The sequence below is a fragment of the Barbus barbus genome (assembly GCF_936440315.1).
Source record: "Barbus barbus genome assembly, chromosome: 8".
In the NCBI taxonomy this organism is placed as follows: Eukaryota; Metazoa; Chordata; class Actinopteri; order Cypriniformes; family Cyprinidae; genus Barbus; species Barbus barbus.
Window position 1 is genome coordinate 17,566,594 of NC_136736.1, and position 22,735 is coordinate 17,589,328.

Consider the following 22,735-nt stretch of genomic DNA (forward strand, 5'->3'; position numbering starts at 1 on the left):
TCGTAGCATTCATCATGTTACAATATACTCTCATATTACTTTTGTTTTATATAGAGCATGAAAACATCATCGTGTCGTAAAAAATTTAAATACAATGAATTGTCCATCATATTCAAACACTGTAGTCTGGAATTACAGTTTGGGAGAAAAACAACTATGATTCATCATGTTGTCGTTTGGGAAAAACCCAACTAAACGCGTTCAGGTTTGTCACAATAACACGCTAACTAATGCAAAAAATCGATGTCTTCTGGATGAACTCTCCTCTTATTCTGAGGTAAATCCAGCCTTTACTCAGCGCGTCGTCTTCCAGAAACGAACAGTAGCAGAGATGAACAGAGTCTCGTGACTTTGTTGTTGGGCGTCTCCAAGCGTGCGCGGGTTACGTGGTTATTTACATGTGAACACGAGGGGGCGGGATCTCATTAGAAATAATGAGTTAGACTGGACAGACTGTGAACATCGTGTCGGTTTCATACGGATTACTTTATCACAGAACATTTGTTTTCGACAACACTTCAGTTGAAAGCAGACACTTTAGGCCTTCTATAGAGATAACTCATGTTTCTGTGTTGAGTATTTGCTGAGTTACACTTCATTTTAGTGACGCGTTACTATAAACAGATCGCGGAGAGGGAGAAGACAGAGAGCGCACCCTGTTTGTTTTCTTTTTTCCCCAAAACCACAAAGTTTTGTTGTAATCGTGAGTGTACTCAAAAAAAAAAAAGTAGACACTTAACAGTTTCGATTTGATGTATAACACTTATTTGTGTGACCAAAATCAACAGAGTATTTTTAGTGTCTTTTGCACTTATCTTAAAAAAAACGAGTTCGTATCGCCGGCGATACAGCCGACCCCAATGGGTTAAAGGTAAGTTTACAATTTGATCTGAACAAAAAATTACATCTGCTTAATATCAATGAAAAATAAAATGCTTGCAGGATTCCTAAAGAAAACAAAACAATTGTAAAACAATCAAATAAATGCAGATTTTAAACATTCTGAGAACTTTTCAACTTGGATTTCACAGGTTTTTCAGTTTGTATTTATGTTCCGAGTGGAATCGCAGAGACCGCGACGCGAGCACCGCCCCAACTGCACAAAACACCCCCGAATTACGAGAGAAAGCTGCAGCTGCACGGCGACTCTACCGCCTCTACCCCGCGCAAAGACTCTTCAACACGGGATGCGGCAACCGGCAGAACCGTGGTTGCGCTCGCGCCGCTGTCCCGGGGTGGACATTACCACAAAAGCCCAAATGACGCCACACTTCAGCGTTGTACATCGAAACAAGAACTGGAACAATTCTTTCATCCTCCATTACTGGCAGCGAACTATATTAACACTAACATTAGTGGTGTGCTCTAATGCTAGTATTTCCTGTCACCGTTTTAGTTCAGAGATGAAGACTAGCGGTCGGGATATGAACTCAAAACGAAACAACTGCCATGAATCTTGCATGATTTAAAAAAAAAATGTAATATCGATATTCCGTTTTGGAGAATCGATACAGTATCGCCAAACAAAATATTGCGATACTCGCGTGTATCGATATTTTCTTACACCCCTACAAAGCACATATTACAATAATAGTACCTTTCATTCTTGCTGAAATGTGCTGATGACGTGTCATGTCTGCGCGAACAGGGTGCACAGTGTAACGAGGCTGGCAAGACGTGAGAAGTGCGGATCCATTTGCAAGGCTTTTATTCTGAGATGAGGTCATTAAACAAGCAAGATTCAGATGTGCATGAACTGTGTTCCGATTGATATGATCCCTACACAGTGTCAGGGCTGGCAAATTGCTAGCCCGACGTCCCGAGGCTATTGTGTTTTCCAGTCGGGCTACCAAAATGTATCACTGCCCTGCCCGACGGGCTACCTTAAATACAGGGCTCCCACGCAATGTTCCCTCTAAGCTGAGCGCGTGTGACCGCGGCCGCGCAGAAGAGAATGTGCCTCGCCCACACAAAAATTAGTTGGGAAGCCATTTCATTGAATGACGCCAGTAAAAGGGAGAGAATAGCAATGCTCGGGCAAACCGTTGTAGAGCTGATGTCACGACAGAGTTAGAACTGGTTGCATAGAAAGAGAACGATGTGCACCAAATGAGTTGCCGTAGAAACTGAATACTTCAATGGTTGCGGTGCGCTCAACACGAGAGCCAATGCAAACGCAATGACATGTGAAATAAAACGTCCTCTTGTATTAAAGAAGAGATAAAACTTGTATCTCAATGGCAAATCAATCGCTATTTTGTGGTCTACAACATGAACGAATAAAAGTGTCTGCTAAATGATTAAATGTAAATGAAAGAATCCCTTTATAACATGTACATGAAAAATGTGGAAACATTGGACACCACTATGGGGCACCATTGTGCAGCAGCAAGCATCACGAAAAAAAAAAAAAAAAACTCAAGGTTGATCTAGGTAAATGTGTGCAAATGTATAGGGCCCCATTCCTATATTTGCCTGGGGCACCCAATTCATTAAATCCGCCCCTGCCTGGCAGTTCTCTCCCAAGTGGTTCCACTACTGCCAGCATTAAGTCTGAGTATGATTCAATGGGCTATATAACACTATAAATTGTCAGGAAATTACTTGTCTTTAAAAGTTTTGGTTCAATATACTTACCTGTTGATCAAAAATAGCCTTTTTTTTGTTTTATTTAGTAACTTTCAGGAGGGTGTACTCATTTTTGCCACACATTTTATCACTTTGATAAGAAAATCAAATATATAAAATATATTGTTCTGTAAGAACTGATCTTAATCAGGATACGCACACACACCTATTTTCAACACATTCCTGAAGCAAGGATCAAAGCTCGCATTCCAGCGCCCATCGCTCCGAACCCCCTTTTCTCCTGGGACCATAAAACCAGGATATAGCGAAAGAAAAAATAAAGAAACTAACATCTGAAGCGAAGAACTAAAACGACTTCCTGAGAGCGTCATCAAGTCAGCACGAAGCCAACCAACCACTGAAGAGTACCCTCGTGACACGACCTTCCAAGCCGCCAATCCACGCACGGTCCGTCTCGAACTGGGAAGGAACTGAATTCAACTGAAAGCAGAGAAGTTGAAGTAGAGACTCCTTGAACCGAAGAAAAAGCCTGAACTCGACCGAAAGAAAAAGATAGTAAGACAAAATTGGTTGCATTTATTTTTTAAGAGTAAAGATAGAGTTCCCTCTGCGTGTGATTTCCCTCAGGTTGAAACGAGCATTAGAACCTAAGACTCTCTTCAGATCAAAACAACTCATTACCTGTATGCAGGGCTCTGAACCGGTTCAAGGAACGAAAACCGGAAACAAACTAAATTTTGACTGGAACAGAACCGGAAACAGAAACTAAATCAAATTTTATAGTTCCGAACAGAATCGAAAATTTGAAATTGCCATTAACCGGTTAATAACGTTATTTTATCGTTCCATTTAATATTTTAAATTTGCTGTCAACCAATCACGAATTCAAGTAGTACAGACTATACAAATGTGATGCTGACGCATCCAGCGAGTGAAATGCCCGCCCGTGCTCAGCTGTGAACCCTAGTCGCAATGGCAATGAATTCTGCTACCATCTGTTTTAATGGAAAATCTGACAGGGCAGCACAAATCGTCAGAACACAGGCGTTAGCGTTTATCCGACGTCAGTGTAAGATGGATTCAACAGATCTTACACACCAGCGGTGCTTCGATGAAAGTAAAAGCCAATAAATAATATTTTAGTAGGCTATACGTCGAGAATATGGAAACATTTGGATTCGTGCCGAGTGAGAGAGGTAGGCATCAGTTTCACCTTTAATTTGTTTTTGGAATGACGTTTTTATAGCCTATAGGCTATCCTTAAGTTTAGAGGATTTGTTGTGGAGAGAAACTAATTACTGTGTTTATTAGGGATGTGCGGGTCTAGTCGACTAAACGGTACAGCTCCTACTAGTCGACACTGAAAACAATAGTCGATTACACGAGAGAAAAAAAAAAAAAACCAAAAAACATTTTATCATTCAAATTACCATCATTTTAACGTTACATTTTAAAACATTTTAAATAAGTTAAAATAAAACTTTTGAAAAAGAATACATATCAAAATATGTAAATATTTTAAATAGCATATCTGGGCAGAAACTACATTTTTACCTCAGACCTCTCATGCCTTGTCTTCACGTCAGTTGCGGCGAGCTTAGAATGACCACACAAAAGACCTATGCGTTAGCTTGGAGGCTAGCCAAAGCCAGCAATGTCAATCTTTCATACGTCGCTGCGGTCCGTGATCCCATGCACGCGATCTATTCTTCTAAACGAAGACCCACTTCGGTGGTGCTGCGGGATTTCCAGGCTCTTTTCGAAACTCTCTGCGTGCCTGTGACTTCAGTTCCTGCCGAGCGAGTTTTTTTTTGTTTGTTTTTTCAAGTGCAGAATCGTCTAGTCCAGTCTTTCGCCAGACCACATTAACAAATGTGCATGGAGTAAGTAAAACTAGTATTCTTTTGTTTTTAGACAATATAGCCAACATGAAGTAAATTTTTTAAAGCCATTTTAATGCTATTCCTTGATAAACGTTCCTATTTTTTTTTTACTTTTGTTTTTATATGTTGGCTAACTTTATATGAAAATGAAGAATTGTCAGTCTATTGATTGATTTTCCATTTCTGCATTGCTCCAGCCGATCTGAATAAATAAGCTATGCACCGGTTTATGTTGAGTGTTAGAGCCCTGCAAAATAATTTTTATATGGTAGACATCTATCGATTAGTGATGAAAAAAAAAAATCACCGCGTTGGTGGAAACAACAGGAGACCACACGACTGAGAGCAGCTCGATGGTGTTTAGTGTCCCGCAGCAGCAGCAGGTGACTTCAGGGCAGCGGAATAGTTCTGCGTTCAAATGCACGCAATAGGCTAAAGCTTGCTGATAAACCCCAGCAAACATAACCATGAATGTGTCTGCGGGAAATAGTAAGGAGATATTTGAACTATTTACTAATAAACTAATGTTTTCTGAGTCCGTGTCGCAAGGATGAAGTTGCTGATCCTGACTCACCGTCTCCTCATTAGACGTGCCTTTAGAGAGAAATTAATCTTTATTGATTATGATTAAGTAGGGCTGGGCGATTTTGCCTAAAAAAAAAAAATTCGAGTTTCGATTCGATTTTCGATTTTTTTTTTTTTTTTCAATGCACTTAAAAAATGACTGCAGGCATCAGATATAGTGTCAAAAGTGCAACTTTATTGCTATGATTGTCCTCTAGAGTTAAAATTCGTAGAATCCCAAAACAAAAAGTAAATGAGGCTCTGTCATTCAACAATTTCAAGCTTTAACCCAGGTTTAAGCAAAAGTGCAACAACTTCACAGTAGCTTAAATTTTCTGTTCAAGAAATCAGATAATTACAAATTTTGTAACATATAACATTACAATTAAAAAAATAAACTCTTCTCAGTATAGTGTGAATATAAAAAATGAAATATGCCTGTGGCAGACATATAGCCTGTTCAAAGAGTGAACAAATGTAAACTTTTATCTATAACAACAAAACACGTGCTTGTTAGATCTCTGAAAGATGCTGCGCAGAGTCCAACTAGTGTTGATGTAGTGAACCGTCAGACTCCGATATGGCTGCATCGTCCACTGCGGATCTTTTCCCGAGTTGTATTGTACAGGTGAGGCAGCGCTACATCGGCGAAATACTTGCAACTGGGGACAACGTACCTCGCATCTAATACTTTCAGCATGTGATTAAAGCCTCGCTTTTCGACAGAATAAATTGGCAGCATGTCTGTGGCAATATAAAACGTGATCGCCTCTGTAATCGCTTTCCATCGCGCTCCGTTCTTATCATAAGGCACACAGTTTGTAAAGCTCTCAGGAAGTGTAGTTTGCTTTTTAGCAGGTGTGCTAGAGGAGCCGTTCTCTACTACACGCTGCCATGTTGTTTTGACTGTGTTAAGGCCCTTACAGGACGCGGCATGCGCTGCGCTATGAAACCCATTCATTTCAATGGCTTGCGCTGCGCGAGGGCGGTTAGTTGCTGCGCCGACCAAAGCGCACGCGCAGCGGAGCGCACCAGCGGCGACTTTTGCCGCTGCGCTCTGTGACGTTTCCCCGCGCGGCCAATAGAAACGGGGCATCCAAACAAGCGCCGAACTCAAAATGGATGAACAGCTGATTCTCTGTGTGTCTGAATTTCCAGAGCTATACCATACAAGTTTGCGGGGCGGGGGCTGGCTCATATCGCGCTACGGTAACCCACAAGGACGAAACGCGGAAAAGTCCGAAAAAACTATTGTGGCAAAAAACTCGAGTTTGCAAAATTAAAAATCATTTTAAACTACAAAATCGATTAAATCGATAAATCGATTAAATCGATTTTTTGCCCAGCCCTATGATTAAGATTATAATAAAAGTTTTTGTTTTCAATTTTTTTATTTCGTTAAATGATAATTTAAAGCTGTCTATAGATATATTTATCATGTCTGTGGGGCATGTATTCGCTCAGCTTCGGTTCATTTTTATGAAGCGCTCCTGTTCAAGATGAGACGGCAGAAAGCGCATCATGTTTGTTTTCTTTGTTTTATAAAAGAACTACGTTTTGTTGGTATTGGTGTGCACAAATACAAGTAGACCCTTTACAGGTCGGAATGATGTATTATTCTTACCTTTATCAAAGAAACAAACAAACAAAATTGACGGCGTAGGCTATTTTAATTTGTTTCCACTGAAAGCAATCCAAGTGTTTGCTGGTGCCTCCATGTCCTGCAGAGCGCGCTTTAGCTTCCACTCTCCGCACAAACTTAACATATAGGCTAGCGCACATTATTATTATAGCAGGTTTAACGTTTAAACATTGTTATATACTTGAACTGTTTTAGTATATCTATAGATTTTATTTTAGGCAAGTCGTGATGATATGAGAAGGCTAAATTTATCAAACATAGGCTATGATCAGCTCATGCCGCTGGCCGCTTGGTCGTTACTTTAAAAAAAAAAAAAAACGTATAGGCTATTTAATTAACAAAAATGCTCCCAACGTTTTTCTAAATTAACTTAATAAAAAAACAAAACGAAATATAATAATTTTGCCATTGCACACAAAACTGAACTATTTTAATAGCCGAAACAGTAGTATAAACTGTTTTAGGAGAAGGGGGGAAAAAAAGGGCTCTGAAATTCTGATAAGCTGTCGGACGTGGGCCGGGCCTAGCCTGAGCGTCTCGGGCCAGGGCCGGGCTAGGGCCTAAATTTGAGGGCCGTGCAGGGCTCTGTTGAGTGTATGTTTTTCTGTTTAACGACCGCCTAATATTAAATGATGATAACGCGAGGCAAGCATAATCATGACCTATTTTTAGCAGAATTAATTGAGGGATTTGACAGTGTGATTCAAAGATTTAAGTATTTCAAGTGTAGGCTGTTATATAGACACACGCACTTTTTTTTTGCCATTTTTAGGGGGGTTTCTAGCTTTTAGACTAGTCGACTAGTCGGATACAAAACTTCCGTTTAAACGACAGTCAAATTAGTCGTAGCGCACATCCCTAGTGTTTATAAAGTTTGTAAACATTTTTGATTTACCGGCATTTTAGCCTACATCATTTCTGAATAATAGGCTAATAAAATGCAGGCTTAGCCTTTGTTTTTTTTCCCCTCAAAACATTTTAGTAGCGTTTTTTTGTTTTTTTTACAATTTGCAGCAAACATCTTTAAAAAATTCTTTAATGTCTTTAACCTGTTAGCGTTCACCAGAGCGACCTCGCACTGAACGCTCTTTGTTTGCATGTGTCATTGTTTTTTAATGAATAAATGAAACGGGACAAAGTTAATCTTGTCAAACTATATATCATTCTGAGGGTCTAAGCCTCAAGCATCGACGACAGATCGCTGTTTTTCGATGGAAAGCTTATAAGGAATTAGTGGCACAAATTTGCTACATTTGTGTAAGCAGTACACATCCAAACACGCAGAGTAAAAAAGCAGTACGTACCTTTATCATTGTAATAACGAGCCACAAACGCGTCCACTGCTGAAATCCCAGTTTAGTTAGAGAGGTAAGGCTCCACAGAACAACATCCCAGCGAGCACTTTTAGTCCAGCGAAACAATAACGCTGTAATAAGGATGAATATTCCTTTGTTTACGTTTCATTTCTTCAGAGAGTTATTGTTCGCGTCCGTTATGGAATAAATTACGCTCAAAAACAGCGTCTTGGTGGTAAAAAAACAAAACGATGTTACAGCATACGGTTTTACAAACATAATGAGACCGTCTACGGAAAAAAAAGTCTCAGAAAAGCGGAATATAGATTATTTGAATTTGGCGCTCCCTCCAGCCAGCCATGACGCACGCTGTGACACGCACGCTGTCATCTGAGCGTGGCGTAACTTAGCGATCTGCTTTATCCATAAAAAAACTGTTTTTTTTTTCTTCTACATTTTTTATATGTGTGTGTGTGTATTGTGTGGGGAATGTGGCCGTGTCTGCATGATTATAATATGTATGGACGCACATCAGCGTGTTTATTAGCGACTCTATGACGGCTATCATTGTGATTCATTGATCAGCTATTATTGATTATATGGCCCATCTGTATGATCATCATCTGAATGGAAGCACATCAGCGTGTGTTTACTGACTCTATGACCATGTCTGGCAATATCACTTCACGTCTGGCAGTGATATTTATCATTGTAATAACGAATAACGAAGAATACTTCAGTATACATACTATATACAAAGCATTTTTTTCTATTTTGTTTTTCCTTTTTATTACGCAAATAATTATTTTTGTATTTTTTAGTGCTCAAATAAATCTGTCTATTATTTTATAATTGAAAAACTATGCAGGAACATGTATAATGACTAAAATAGCTTGTATAATTCTGCAATCCATTTGGTGGTTATTTTTCCTCAAACAGGGGGGTGGGGGGCACTATAAATAGTTTCAGAAAAAATATTGCAGGAATCTAATTTTTCATGGTATCTTCTTCAAATTTGAAATATGAACTCATGAGACATGTGGCTTTCGATCCATTACTTTTCTGGATTGCTCCAGGACTTATTTCATGTATTTGTGTATGAAATAAAAAAAACATTCAGTGTGGAAAAATATTTTTCAAGGCACGTCAGTGCCTATAACTTTTTATCTTTTTGAGCATTATCAACTCTGGATGATAGATAGTAAAGCCCAGAGTCTCTTCTTTCCAAAGATACCTAATTTGTTTGTGTAAGCACACTTTGTCACAAACTGTTACCATTTTAATTTAGGTAGGTTATTTTCACCTGCGAGGCCACAAATGGCAGTGAAGGTTAACAGGTTAAAGCATTAATAGATTGTTTTATTTTGTTTAGTAGCCTACATTTAGAAATGTAAAAATCTAGAAAAGATGATGCTGTATAGCCTATTAGCGCAGCGGGTTAAGATACCATCTCTTTCTGTATTTTTTTATTTATTTATTTTTCTTTTTGTGTAAAGAAAACACAGTACTTTATTATTATTATTATTATTATTATTATTATAGGCAAAGACAATTTTAAAAAATTAAAAAAAAAAAAAAATTCTACTCAAACCGATTTCGGAACGGTAATAATACAGAGGAACGCAGGAACGGGAACGTTAAAATATCGATTCTGCTCGGAGTGAACCAATTGACATTTTTTTTCGTTTTCAAGCCCTGCCTGTATGTATGTTTAAATCGTCTGTTTTGTGTTGTCTAGTGTAGTAGTGTGTTAGAGTAGTAAATAAACTTTGATTCCATTTAAGAAATCTCTTGTCTGTGCTATGTGATTTTTGCAAATTGTAATTATTTGCCAAAAAGATTGCGTTACCTATGCTCATGAGCTTGATAACTAAAGTTAACTATTTGGGTTGTTTTATCGTTGGCCAGCGAATAAGATAAACAAATTGTTAAAAAAAAATAACGTGCTGATTTTAATACTTGCTGGACAAGTCGTTAATAAGGTATCGTTAACCAGGTATAATTTGGACATTCTGATTAATAGCAATTAATCATATAAATCTCATGATCATCTTAAGAGTGATTCCCTAAAAGCTAAAATAAAGATAATATGTGGTTAGAACACTACAGTTCTATTTGTGTTTTAAAGTTATTTATAAGTGAAGTGAAGTTTAATGTTAAGTGCACTGATGTCAGGCTCATTTTGGATAATAAAGTTTATTGTTAAATTGTTAAATACCCTGCCTCCATTACATATTTTTGTCACATAAGTGTTTGATCACCATATTCGATTTATCATTGCTAAAAATGTGTTTAAGTATATATATTGTTTATGTATATACTGTATTCTAGCCTATACTGTACCAGTCATAAGTTTGGACACACGAATGAGAAGCGTGTCCAAACGTTTGACTGGTACTCTACTATAAAATACACACAAAGAATGTCGGCTGATATATTTTGTTATCAGACATTTTTACTCCCTAATATCGATATCGGCCCCCCAAAAAAACCTGTATCGGTGGGGCTCTAATCTATGATAAATATGATATGATAAATAAATGTATCGATGTTTCAAAGGCTGAGCTACAGGTTGTTAATGGCAGTATAACTTTCCTATAGCCATTTGGAAGAATCATGTTATTTGATAATTGTATAAGATTAACTATCCTCTATATGTAATATCCTGCTGTTAGAAAGTGTCAGACCTATGCCAATATCCTCATATTAATTATCCTATTACTGTCATAGTTATATGCCATAAGTTGAGGGTCTTGCTTTCTGTTTGCCTCAGCTGTAATTCATGGTCAAGGTCAAAAGTTACTGGTATTACTTTCCTTGTGGGGACATTTGGTCCCCATAAAATAGGGAATGCCAGGTACACACACACACTCATTCCCTGTCAGTCAGGACAATTACATGCATGTATGTGGGAAATTAAGGTGTACTCACTACTGCAGGTGCTAAATATATAATGGTGAGGTTCATTTTTTTTTTTTTTTTTGAAGTTATTGAATCAATTAAGGTGTTTGAAATCCCAATTAACATTGTTCATAATTTTCACTTTTATTAAAGGACTTTCAGAGAAGGTTCCCCCAGTCCTGGCCATAATCCCTCTACTCCCCAGTCCACAGACAGCCAACCAGCTCTGAGTGAATCCTCCAGTGTCCCCATCATCATGGCAACCCCACCGAAGCGCAGACGCTGTGCCTACCTGGATTCCGATTCCACCCAATCTTTGCGTCGCTCAACACGCAATACATCTGGAGGGGATCGAGCAGCAGAATCTGGGGGTGGAGGCAGCAGCAATGCTTCTCCTCAACCAAAACGAAGGCCTGCTGAGGTGCAGGCACCACTACCCAAGTTCTTCCTCAACCTAGAGAAGAGTGAGTCACACTTTTTGTGTCCTGATTTATTTCTTAAAAACAGCCGGAGACTCACCGCGCCTTCAAAACAATCCAACCGAGGTGCGTAGACCAAAAAAGTTTCTCAAGTCACCTTTATTTATATAGCGCTTATAACAATACAGATTGTCAAAGCAAATTCACAATATCAAAATAGGAAAATAGTGTGTCAGTAATGTAAAATGACAAGATTAAACACTCAATTTTCAGTTAAAGGCATTTCATTATTGAATTGTGATGTCATCGTCCAGCTCAGTTCAGTTTAAATAGTATCTGTGCAATCAAGTCGACGATATCGCTGGAAATGAAGTGTCCCCAACTAAGCAAGCCAGAGGCGACAGCAACAAAGAACCAAAACTCCATCGGTGACAGAATGGAGAAAAAAACCTTGGGAGAAACCAGGTTCAATCGGGGGGCCAGTTCTCCTCTGACCAGACGAAACAGCAGTTCAATTCCAACTGCAGCAAAATCAGATTGTGTAGAGGACTCATCTGGTTCCCGTGGTCTTGTCCCGATGGCTGTCTAGGTAACGAGGTCTTCACTGGGGATCTGTCTCTGGGGCTCATCTAGGTGTCCTGGCCGCTGACATTCAGGGCTGTAGAGGTCGTCTCAAGGTGCTGATCCACCGAGGCTACGGTGACCTCGGAATAATAAAGAAACAGACTAATATTAGCGTAGATGCCATTCTTCTTACGATGTAACAAGTGCATCAGGTGTTCTAGGAAGTGTTCCCGGTTTCGGTTGACCTAATTAATGCTGCCTAACAATACTTTAACAGATTTGAATATTAGAAGCGTATTAGTGTGTTGTGTACGCCAGGTTAAAGATATGGGTCTGTAATCTAGATTTAAACTGACAGAGTGTGTCTGCCTCCCGAACAGTATTTGGTAGATGGTTCCAGAGTTTGGGCGCTAAATAGGAAAAGGATCAGCCGCCCGCAGTTGATTTTGATCTTCTAGGTATTATCAAATGGCCAGAGTTTTGAGAACGCAGCAGACGTGTAGGACTTTAATGCGGGAAGAGCTCGCTCAAGTCCTGAGGAGCTAAACCATTCAGGGTTTTATAAGTAATTAACAACATTTTTAAATTTATACAATGTTTAATAGGGAGCCACTGCAGTGTTGACACAACTGGGCTAATGTGGTCATACTTCCTGGCTCTACTAAGAACTCTAGCTGCTGCATTTTGAACCATCTGGAGTTTGTTTATTAAGCGTGCAGAACAACCACCCAATAAAGCATTACAATAATCTAACCTTGAGGTCATAAACGCATGAATGAACAATTCTGCATTTGACATTGAGAGCATAGGTCTCAATTTAGATATATTTTTAAGATGAAAAAAATGCAGTTTTACAAATGCTAGAAACGTGGCTGTCAAAGGAGAGATTACTATCAAATAGCACACTTAAGTTCCTGACTAATGACAAAGAATTGACAGGGTAGCTATCAAGTGTTAGACAGTGTTCTAGGTTATTACATGTGGGGGTTTTAGGTCCGATAATTAATGCCTGTTTTTTTTCAGAATATAGTAGTATGAAATTACTCGTCATCCAGCTTTTTATATAGACTCTGCATTCCATTAGTTTCTCAATTTGGTGCGTTTCACCGGGCCGCGAAAAGAATATAGAGCTGAGTATCATCAGCATAACAGTGAAAGCTAACCCCGTGTTTCCTGATGATATTTCCTAAGGGTAACATGTAAAGCGTGAAAAATAACGGCCCTAGTACTGAGCCTGGAGGTACTCCATACTGCACTTGTGATCGATATGATTCCTCTTCATTCACTGCTACAAATTGATGGCGGTCAGAAAAGTACAATTTGAACCATATTAATGCTCTTCCACTAATGCCAACAAAGTTTTCTAGTGTATTCAAAAGATAGTACTGAGCCTGGAGGTACTCCATACTGCACTTGTGATCGATATGATACCTCTTCATTCACTGCTACAAATTTATGGCGGTCAGAAAAGTACAATTTGAACCATATTAATGCTCTTCCACTAATGCCAACAAAGTTTTCTAGTGTATTCAAAAGAATGGTGTGATCAATAGTGTCGAACGCAGCGCTAAGATCCAGTAGCTCTAATAGAGAGAGACAACCACGATTAGATAAGAGCAGGTCATTTGTAACTCTAATGAGAGCAGTCTCAGTACTATGAAACTGTCTAAATCCTGACTGGAAATCCTCACATATATAATTTTTCTCTAAGAAGGAATATAATTGTGAGGATACTACCTTTTCTATTATGTTTGACAGAAAAGTGAGATTCGTGATCGGTCTGTAATTAACTAGATCTTTGGGGTCAAGTTTTGTTTTTTTTAATGAGAGGCTTAATAACAGCCAATTTGAAGGTTTTGGGGACATATCCTAATGACAAATTAATAATAGCCAAAAGAGGGTCTATGACTTCTGGAAGCACCTCTTTTAGTAGTTTAGATGGAATAGGGTCTAACATACATGTTGTTGGTTTAGATTATTTAACAAGTTTATACAATTCTTCCTCTCCTATAGTAGAGAATGAGTGGAATTGTTCCTTAGGGGATCTGTAGTGCACTATTTGATGCGATACTGTAGTTGACGGCTGCATGGTTACAATTTTATGTCTAATAGTATCGATCTTAGAAGTAAAATAGTTCATAAAGTCATTACTGCTGTGCTGTTGGGAAATGTCAACACCTGTTGATGCTTTATTTTTTGTTAATTTAGCCACTGTATTGAATAAATACCTGGGGTTATGTTGGTTTTCTTCTAAAAGAGACTAAAATTAATCAGATCTAGCAGTTTTTAATGATTTTCTGTAGGATAGGGTACTTTGCCGCCAAGTAATACGAAATCCCAAAGAGTAAAATACTTGAAAAAAGCCCGCACACTCTCAAAAATCAGAAGTCACAGGCAGGATGAAAACAGTGTAAGCAATTGACTGAAAAAAACAAGGCAAACATTTCGGTCACATGTTGACCATTTTCAAAGCCAAGCTAAGTGGAACTGGGAGCCATCTTGATTTAAGAAATCACTTGATGATTTAGGAGATCACATGATTAAACCAAAGCAAGCACTGATCCAAAAAATAAGAAAAAAACATTGAATATGCTAAATGGAAAAATAAATAAATAAATAGTTAACAACACATTAAATTACACAATATCAAGATGTAAAGAAATTAAAAAATAAATGACCGCAACATGTGTACATTTAAAGCAATAGATAATATTAATCAAATTGGGGAACAAGGGTTGTCTGTTGGAGTTGACAAGAAAGTACAATTCATAAAAAACATGACAATTGAAGTTTTTCACTTAATCCCTTCGGATATACACAGTCCATATAATAGATCCACTTAGCTTCACATTGTAACAGTCTTTTGTTAGAATCACCACCTCTTCTTGAACTGGTCAATCTCTGGATATCAGAAAATCTCATATCACAAAGTATATTGCTTACACTGCTTTCATCTCGCTTGTTACTTTTGATTTTTGAGAGTGTGCAGGCTTTTTCTCAAGTATTTTACTCTTTGGGAAATGTTTTATTTCTTAACTGTAACTGTAAGCATAATTTTAAGTAGTTTAATTTAAATCTGTTTCAAATATACAGTGCGTACATTTATTATGCAAGTTAATATTCTAATCATATTTTTTTCCAAGTACATTTTACCAATTCCAAACCGCATCACTTTTAATAACTAACATTAATTTTGCATATGATTTATAAGTTGTATATGATTGTTAACCCTCAGGGGTCGACAAATGCACCGTGTTTTGTCATTTTTTTTCCTGATAACGCTAAAAAGAACTTAAATTACTCTGTCATTTTTGAGCAATACATCATTCAGATCTGTAAAGGGTCTACCTTTATTCGTGTACACAATATCAGCAAAACATTGTGCTTTTGTAAAATAAACAGGGTGTGCTTTCAGCTGTCTTGATCTCCGTGGATACCTGTTTGAAACGCGTCAACAAAAATGAACCAAAACTCAGCGAATACTTGACACACAGACATGAGAAATATATCTATAGATAGCTTGAAGCGTCAACCATAGGTTTCTGAAGAGCATTTTTGAAGGCCAAAGTGGGCGGAGCCGGCCGTTGCATCACTCCTGGATAATCAAAAATGGGCAAAGAGGTGGGATGTGGGTGGATGTGCCTGGTTGCTGCAACCAAGACTGCTTAGCTCGACAGCAGTGACAATCCACCTGTCACTGAAGTGGCCACGCCCTTAATTATGCAGAACTTTAAGGCTTAATATAATTTAAATGGATGAGTTATAAAACAAAAATCACTCCCCTCACAATTGTTATGAATGGCAAAATTAGCTATATAGACCCAAACCACTTTTTGTACCAGGCTATAAACATTTTTTTTTTTTCTGCTGTAAAGTTGGGCATTTTAACAGGGGGGTCTATGGGACTGACTCTCTTTTGTAGCCAGTCTCTAGGGACCAGTCGATGAAGCCAGTCTCTAGGGACCAGTCGATGAATTGCAGGGCTCTAGCTTGGAGGGGAGGGGTAATAATGGTAATTTTAGATTACTTTTCGTATTTAATTATAAATCCCTTTATTGGATGTCGGGTAATTTCTTACTGCTAAATTCTGAAAAAACAGAGGTGTTAATTATCGGACCTAAAACCCCCACATTTAATAACTTGGAACACTGTCTAACACTTGATGGCTGCTCTGTAAATTCTTCATCATCAGTCAGGAACCTTGGTGTGCTATTTGATAGCAATCTTTCCTTTGACAGCCACATTTCTAGCATTTGTAAAACTGCATTTTTTCCATCTTAAAAATATATCTAAATTGAGACCTATGCTCTCAAAGTCAATGCAGAAATGTTAATTCATGCATTTATGACCTCAAGGTCAGATTATTGTAATGCTTTATTGTGTGGCTGTTCTGCACGCTTAAACTATTGTAATGCTTTATTGAGTGGTTGTTCTGCACGCTTGATCAACAAACTACAGCTGGTCCAAAATGCAGCAGCTAGAACTGCAGCAGTTCTTACTAGAACCAGGAAGTATGACCACATTAGCCCGGTTCCGTCAACACTGCACTGGCTCCCTATTAAACATCGTATAGATTTTAAAATCTTGTTAATTACTTATAAAGCCCTGAATGGTTTAGCTCCTCCGTACTTGAGCGAGCTCTTATCTGCATTATAGTCCTCCACGTCACTGCGTTCTCAAAACTCTGGCCATTTGATAATACCTAGAATATCAAAATCAACTGCGGGGGGCAGATCCTTTTCCTATTTAGCACCCAAACTCTGGAACAATATACCTAACACTGTCCGGGAGGCAGACACACTCTCTCAGTTTAAATCTAGATTAAAGACCCATCTCTTTAACCTGGCGTACACATAACATAATAATACGCTTCTAATATTCAAATCCTTTAAAGGATTGTTAGGCTGCATTATTTAGGTCAACCGGAAAAGGGGGCAATTCCCATAACACCTGATGTACTTGTTACATCATAAGAAGAATGGCATGTACGCTAATATTAGTCTGTTTCTTTCTTATTCCGAGATCACCGTAGTCACCTGATCCAGTCCGTATCCAGATCAGATGGTTACTGCAGTCACCCAGATCCAGTCCGTATCCACATCAGATGGTGGATCAGCACCTAGAGATAACCTCTACAGCCCTTAATGTCAGCGGAGACCAGCACACCTACAGTAGATGAGCCCCAGAGACAGATCCCCAGTGAAGACCTTGTCACCTAGACGGCCATCGGGGCAAGACCTCGGGAACCAGATGAGTCCTTTACACAATCTGACTTTGCTGCAGTTGGGATTGAGCTGCTTTTTCGTCTGGTCAGAGGAGAACTGGCCCCCCGACTGAGCCTGGTTTCTCCCAAGGTTTTTTTCTCCATTCTGTCACCGATGGAGTTTTGGTTCCTTGCTGCTGTCGCCTCTGGCTTGCTTAGTTGGGGACACTTCATTTCCAGCGATATCGTCAACTTGATTGCACAGATACTATTTAAACTGAACTGAGCTGGACAATGTCATAATTGAATTCAATAATGAAATGCCTTTAACTAAAAATTGAGTGTTTAATCTTCTCATTTTACATTGACTATTTTCCTATTTTGATATTGGAAAGTTGCTTTGACACAATCTGTATTGTTAAAAGCGCTACATAAATAAAGGTGACTTGACTTATTCTATAATAACATTTATTGACCCCTTAGCTGTCATCCCCCATTTTCAGAATGGAGACACAAATGGCATACCCAAAATAAAAAGGTTGCTGCTCATGAGTCTTTCTTACTAGATACATAATCAACATATGTTCACAAATCTAACACTGTTTACTGTTCAAGAATCAGAATTACTCAGACTGTTATGATAATAAATATATATATATATATATATATATGTATATGTGTGTATAAGCTCAAACGTAAAAATTAAAATATTAAAAACATATTTTTTAAATGTATAAAAAAATGTTGCTTGTAGAATATGATTTTAGAAACGCAATGAAGCTAAAGCCACAAGTCTCCTAATGCTTAATTTTAAATTTCAGAACATAATCTCTAAAACTGAATTTTATGAAACATTTTCTAAGACCATGTCGTGTGTTTTTAGAGAAGGCTAATAAAATTTATTTATGACCCCTGTAAGCTCTCCTGTAAGTTGTCTCCTTGTGTCTGGCTCGGAAAACTGCCCAATTCATGATTCGGTTGTCCTCATTAGACGAGCCTTTCACACCTCCGCCAGGTATGAGACATTATCTTCATTATTCCTTTATCATTATTCTTTTGTTTTATTCAGCCATTAGCCTTTATTCTGGCATTTCAAGGTTTACCAAGCCACATCACTTCAATCCCAGTATATATTTACCCAACTATAATCAGAAGTCTTTCTAAAAAAATACAACAAAACATTTTCTTGCGACCTTACGTGAATTGACAAAATGCATTATGTAGAAGAACTGTGCCTGTTCTGCTGCTGCATTAGAGCTAACATTAGCATCAAGCTACGGAGGCCCTGTTAACAACAACAGCACAATGAATTTAAGCAAAAATGTGTGTATTAACTTGCTTAGTTTGTAGTTTTCGAAGCCCTTCCCCAGCAAGCCTATTTTCTCCAGAATTGTTCTAAAACAAGATAAAATGGAAACATTAAGACGGGTGCAATCTTAACATTACAAAATATGACACAGCAGGACATGCATACAAAATACTAAAGTGCTGAAGTTTGGTTAAAACGTGTAGACATATCTTGCATGACAGCACTACAAAAAAAAGAACAACAAAGTGAAAGAATATTGCTTTATACTGTCTTATATATATTGCTACTGGTTGTCTTATTGTTTGTGGGCATTGTGTAGAATGACGGCTAATTGTTATAATAAACGAGAGCCTAGTGGAACTATTACAAATGGGTTGTTGCCTTTTCTAAGCCATGCTGGCTGAGTTTTAGGCCACGGTAAATAAATGGTCCTTTTCACCCCTCATTTTAATAAACTGAGCTGTCTGCTCGTTGCTCCCTAGAAACAATTGAAAAACTAGAGGAAATTTTACCTCAGACCATCTAACAAATGAAGCCACACAATGGTAACATTTTTAGTTTAAGTTCACGTTTACAAAAAAACAAAAAAATGGCTTTTAACTTATTTTGGTTGTTGTTTGAGTAAATTAAAACACAATACTTGCATTTAAATGTGAATTCCTTGGCTGCCACAGAACTCTCACCTGCCATGTTCTTTGAATATCAATTCCATCGTCATCTGCATGTAGTTGATTCTGGGATAGGGCAGAGGTGTAAAGAGTACCGGAAAATTATACTTGAGTAAAAGTATAGATACCTTACCTTACAGTGAAAATGACTCCACTACAAGTTACAAGTCACCAATTCCAAAACAACTTGAGTAAAAATATCTGATTTTAAAAGTACTTAAGTATTTTACTAATACTAAATATAGGCTCAAAGATGCACTAGTCAAAGAGACATGCCAGTCAAAAATTGTAACGTTGTGGAAAAGCTGGGGGGAAACAGGCAGAGGCAAGGATCTATGTGCAGGTAGTTAATGGAAAAACTAGAACAAACAATAAGCCAAAGACCAAAGGGAACAAAGAACAGAATGGCAGACAAACAAACAACCATGACAACTCTCTGAAGATTTTAGCATGGTGATGGATATGACAATGTTAATGTATTTGGTCTTGGCGGAACTTTCAGTGCCCTGTAGTTGGCGATATCACATCTTTTGTAGCAGATATAAATTGCTGCAGAAAAGCTAGGTGCCATGCAAAATGTAATGTGTAACTGCAACACTTATTTCAAATGTAGTTGAGTAAAGATACAGATACTCATTCAATAATGTAGTGAAGTAGAGAGTAAAAGTTGCTAATATCTTTGATACTCAGTAAAACTACAAAGTATCCGAAAAGATACTCAAGTACAGTAATTGGTTACATTTATGCCAATACTTTACACCTCTGGGATAGAGTACGGTGCGAAGTGTCCATCAGATGTCAGTTGTGACAAAATTTGAATCTATTGATTTTTTTTTTTTTGTGTCACTTTTTAATATTTCAATATGGAGCAACTTTCGTGCCTGCACCACGTTTTTCTTTCTTCAACTGCAACACGTCCGGTGATTTCTATTTAATCAGCCACCATATAATATTTACATTTATTTTTTTATTTACACAATTTACACTTGCATGTAATCCAACCCACCCCTAAACCTACCAATTAACGGATATAAAGATATAACGGGCAGATATGACAACAAATGCTATTTATTTAAAAGTGAAAAAAAGTGTTCCAAAGTAAAAACTATTGATTTGTGTGAAGAATGCACACAAAAGCGATTACCTTCTCCATCCACATTCTGCCCTAGTGTCTGTTTACTGTGCACATTCAAAACTGGCGCCCAAGGAAGCAAGCGTTACGTCAGCTTTTATTATGAAATGGCATTGGCTGTCGTGCGTCTTGTGACTAATTGCATCATTACGTCAGTTTTGATTATGAAATGGCATTGGATTGGATCTTGTGTGTCTCGTGACCGATTGCTTCACGTGTATTTTTTTAATCAGACGTGACTGCCTGCATTCATGGAGCAATATTGTTTCAGCGATAAAACCTTACATTTCACTCAGTTTTTTCATATAACAACATTTCATCGGAAGATTTGGAATGCAACACAAGATGTTTATAATACTTTTATACTGTTTGTGGTCAATTTTTGCAATAAATACATATGCCTGTACTTACATTTGCTTGTATTTTATATTGTTGAGAAGTGGGTAGGTTTAAGGTAAGGAGTGGTGTTAGGTGGTCCAAAGCTTCTAAATCCAACGCCCGTTATATCTTTATATCCGTTAATTATGGGGTGGTGATGGCGCAGTGGATAAGACACATGCCTTTGGTGTGAGAGACCCGGGTTCGAATCCACTGTGAGACACCAATGTGTCCCTGAGCAAGACACTTAACCCCTAGTTGCTCCAGAGGCGTGCGACCTCTGACATATATAGCAATTGTAAGTCGCTTTGGATAAAAGCGTCAGCTAAATGAATAAATGTAAATCAGTTAAGCCTGTGATGTCACTATACAAACAAACTTTAAAAGAAATGGATCAGAAACCAATTAAATTTCAATTAAAAATCATTGTCAAATTCTTAAAGTATAGTTTAAGTTTTGATAAAGGCAAGATTAAAATTTGCAAAAAAGCACAAAGGTGAGCCAGAAGAGTTTTGGAACTGTGTTTATGGACCGGTGAGGAAAAGATTAACCTTTATCTAAGTGATGGGAAAGCAAAAATGTGGAGAGAAAAAGGGAACTGCAAAAAATCCCAAGCATACAGCCTCATTTGTAAAGCATGGTGGAGGTGGTGTCGTGGCATGGGCATGCATGGCTGCCTCTGGAACAGGCCCTCTCAACTTTACAGATGACTTAATGTATGATGACAGTAGCAGAATAAATTTGGAAGGGTACAAAAACCATCTTGCCTACCAATATTCAAGAAAATGCCACCAGATTCATTGGGAAGTGAATCATATTGCATCAGGTCAATGACCCAAAACACCCTGCCAGTTCAGTCAAGGAATTTATAAGGGCAAAGAAATGGAAAGTCTTAGATTGCCCAAGTCAATCTCCAGATTTAAATCCGATTGAACATGAATTTCACCAGCTGGAGAGGAGAGTAAAGGCAGAAACTCCCCAAAACAAGCAACAATTGGAATTGGCTGCATTAAAGGCTGGGAAAAGCATTTCAAAGGATGAGACCAAAAGTCTGGTGATGTCTACGGGTCACAGACTCACTGCTGTGATTGTGAGCAAGGGATCTGCAACTAAATAATAGCTTTTAATCTTTTATATCTGCCTTATGTTCAACTGTGCCAATACTTATGCTCACATCAATGAGTGGGATGAGCTCTATCTAAAAGTGCTGTTCTTTTTATTGGGTAAAACATGTATGTGTTGAAACGGCTAATAATAAAATGTGATTACAAATGATTTCTTACAACAGTTCAATAAGCAAGAAGTTAATTAATAGACTTTTGTTTTAGATAGCATATTGCCCGTTTTTGCTCAATTTCGCCTAAACAAAAAGTAATTCTAAACAAAGCCACAGCACTGTTTTGCATCTCTGAGCAACATGACGGTGTTTCGTTCCTGAATGAATCATCCGTTAAATTATTCTGTTCAATCGCAATGACTCACTTGTTAAAAGTGACTTGCTGCCACCTGCTGGCAGTTTTAATTTCACATTTAAAGTATCTTTAATTTTTTTTAAATTTCAAACATCAGTTGCCAACCGTGAATTTTGTGAACCATTACACCCCTAATATATATATATATATATATATATATATATATATATTCTATATACTGTTTATATAATCTTGAAATTGCATGTTTCTCCACTGTTTATCCAGAGACTCCTGTTCACAGTGGCTCCTCCTCTCCTTTGCCCTTGACACCCAGCAGGGATTGCACTGGAGGGCTTTTCTCAGGGCTGGAAACCCAGAGGAACTACGAACTAAATGAGGTGAGTCCTAAACCCAGGTCCAAGTCTTGCTTTACTGTCAGTAATAGAAAGGCCCTATTAGAATTTAAATATATCAAACCCATTAGTGTACTTGTATATCTTAAAAAAAAAGTGGTGAATGGAATGAATGCGTTCATAACTTGTCATTTTGAAACAAAACATTGTTAAACTGTGTACACGTTGTCATATCAGTCACTCAAGACTTCTTACTGGTTGGTTTTATTCAGCAATTTATTAATAGATTTTTTTAAATTCTACTTTAAAATTTCTATCAAATAACTAAAATCTTTCAGATTATTATTATTATAGCAATATTAGTTTAATTGTTTATGAGTGATCAACCGATATTGATTTTTAATACCCAATACTGATAGAATT

The 22,735-nt window shown here is 37.8% G+C and overlaps 1 protein-coding gene across 4 annotated transcripts in view; it reads left to right on the forward strand.

Moving 5' to 3' along the window:
• The window catches only part of LOC306873921 (MSL complex subunit 3-like), a 178,756-nt gene that overhangs the window by 79,390 nt on the left and 76,631 nt on the right, over positions 1-22,735 (forward strand). For all 4 annotated transcript variants that reach the window (XM_079423483.1, XM_079423484.1, XM_079423486.1 and 1 more), the window contains exons 9-10: positions 11,028-11,338; positions 22,245-22,357. In XM_079423483.1, the coding sequence (XP_079279609.1) occupies positions 11,028-11,338; positions 22,245-22,357 (424 nt within the window). The remainder of the gene's footprint in view (positions 1-11,027; positions 11,339-22,244; positions 22,358-22,735) is intronic.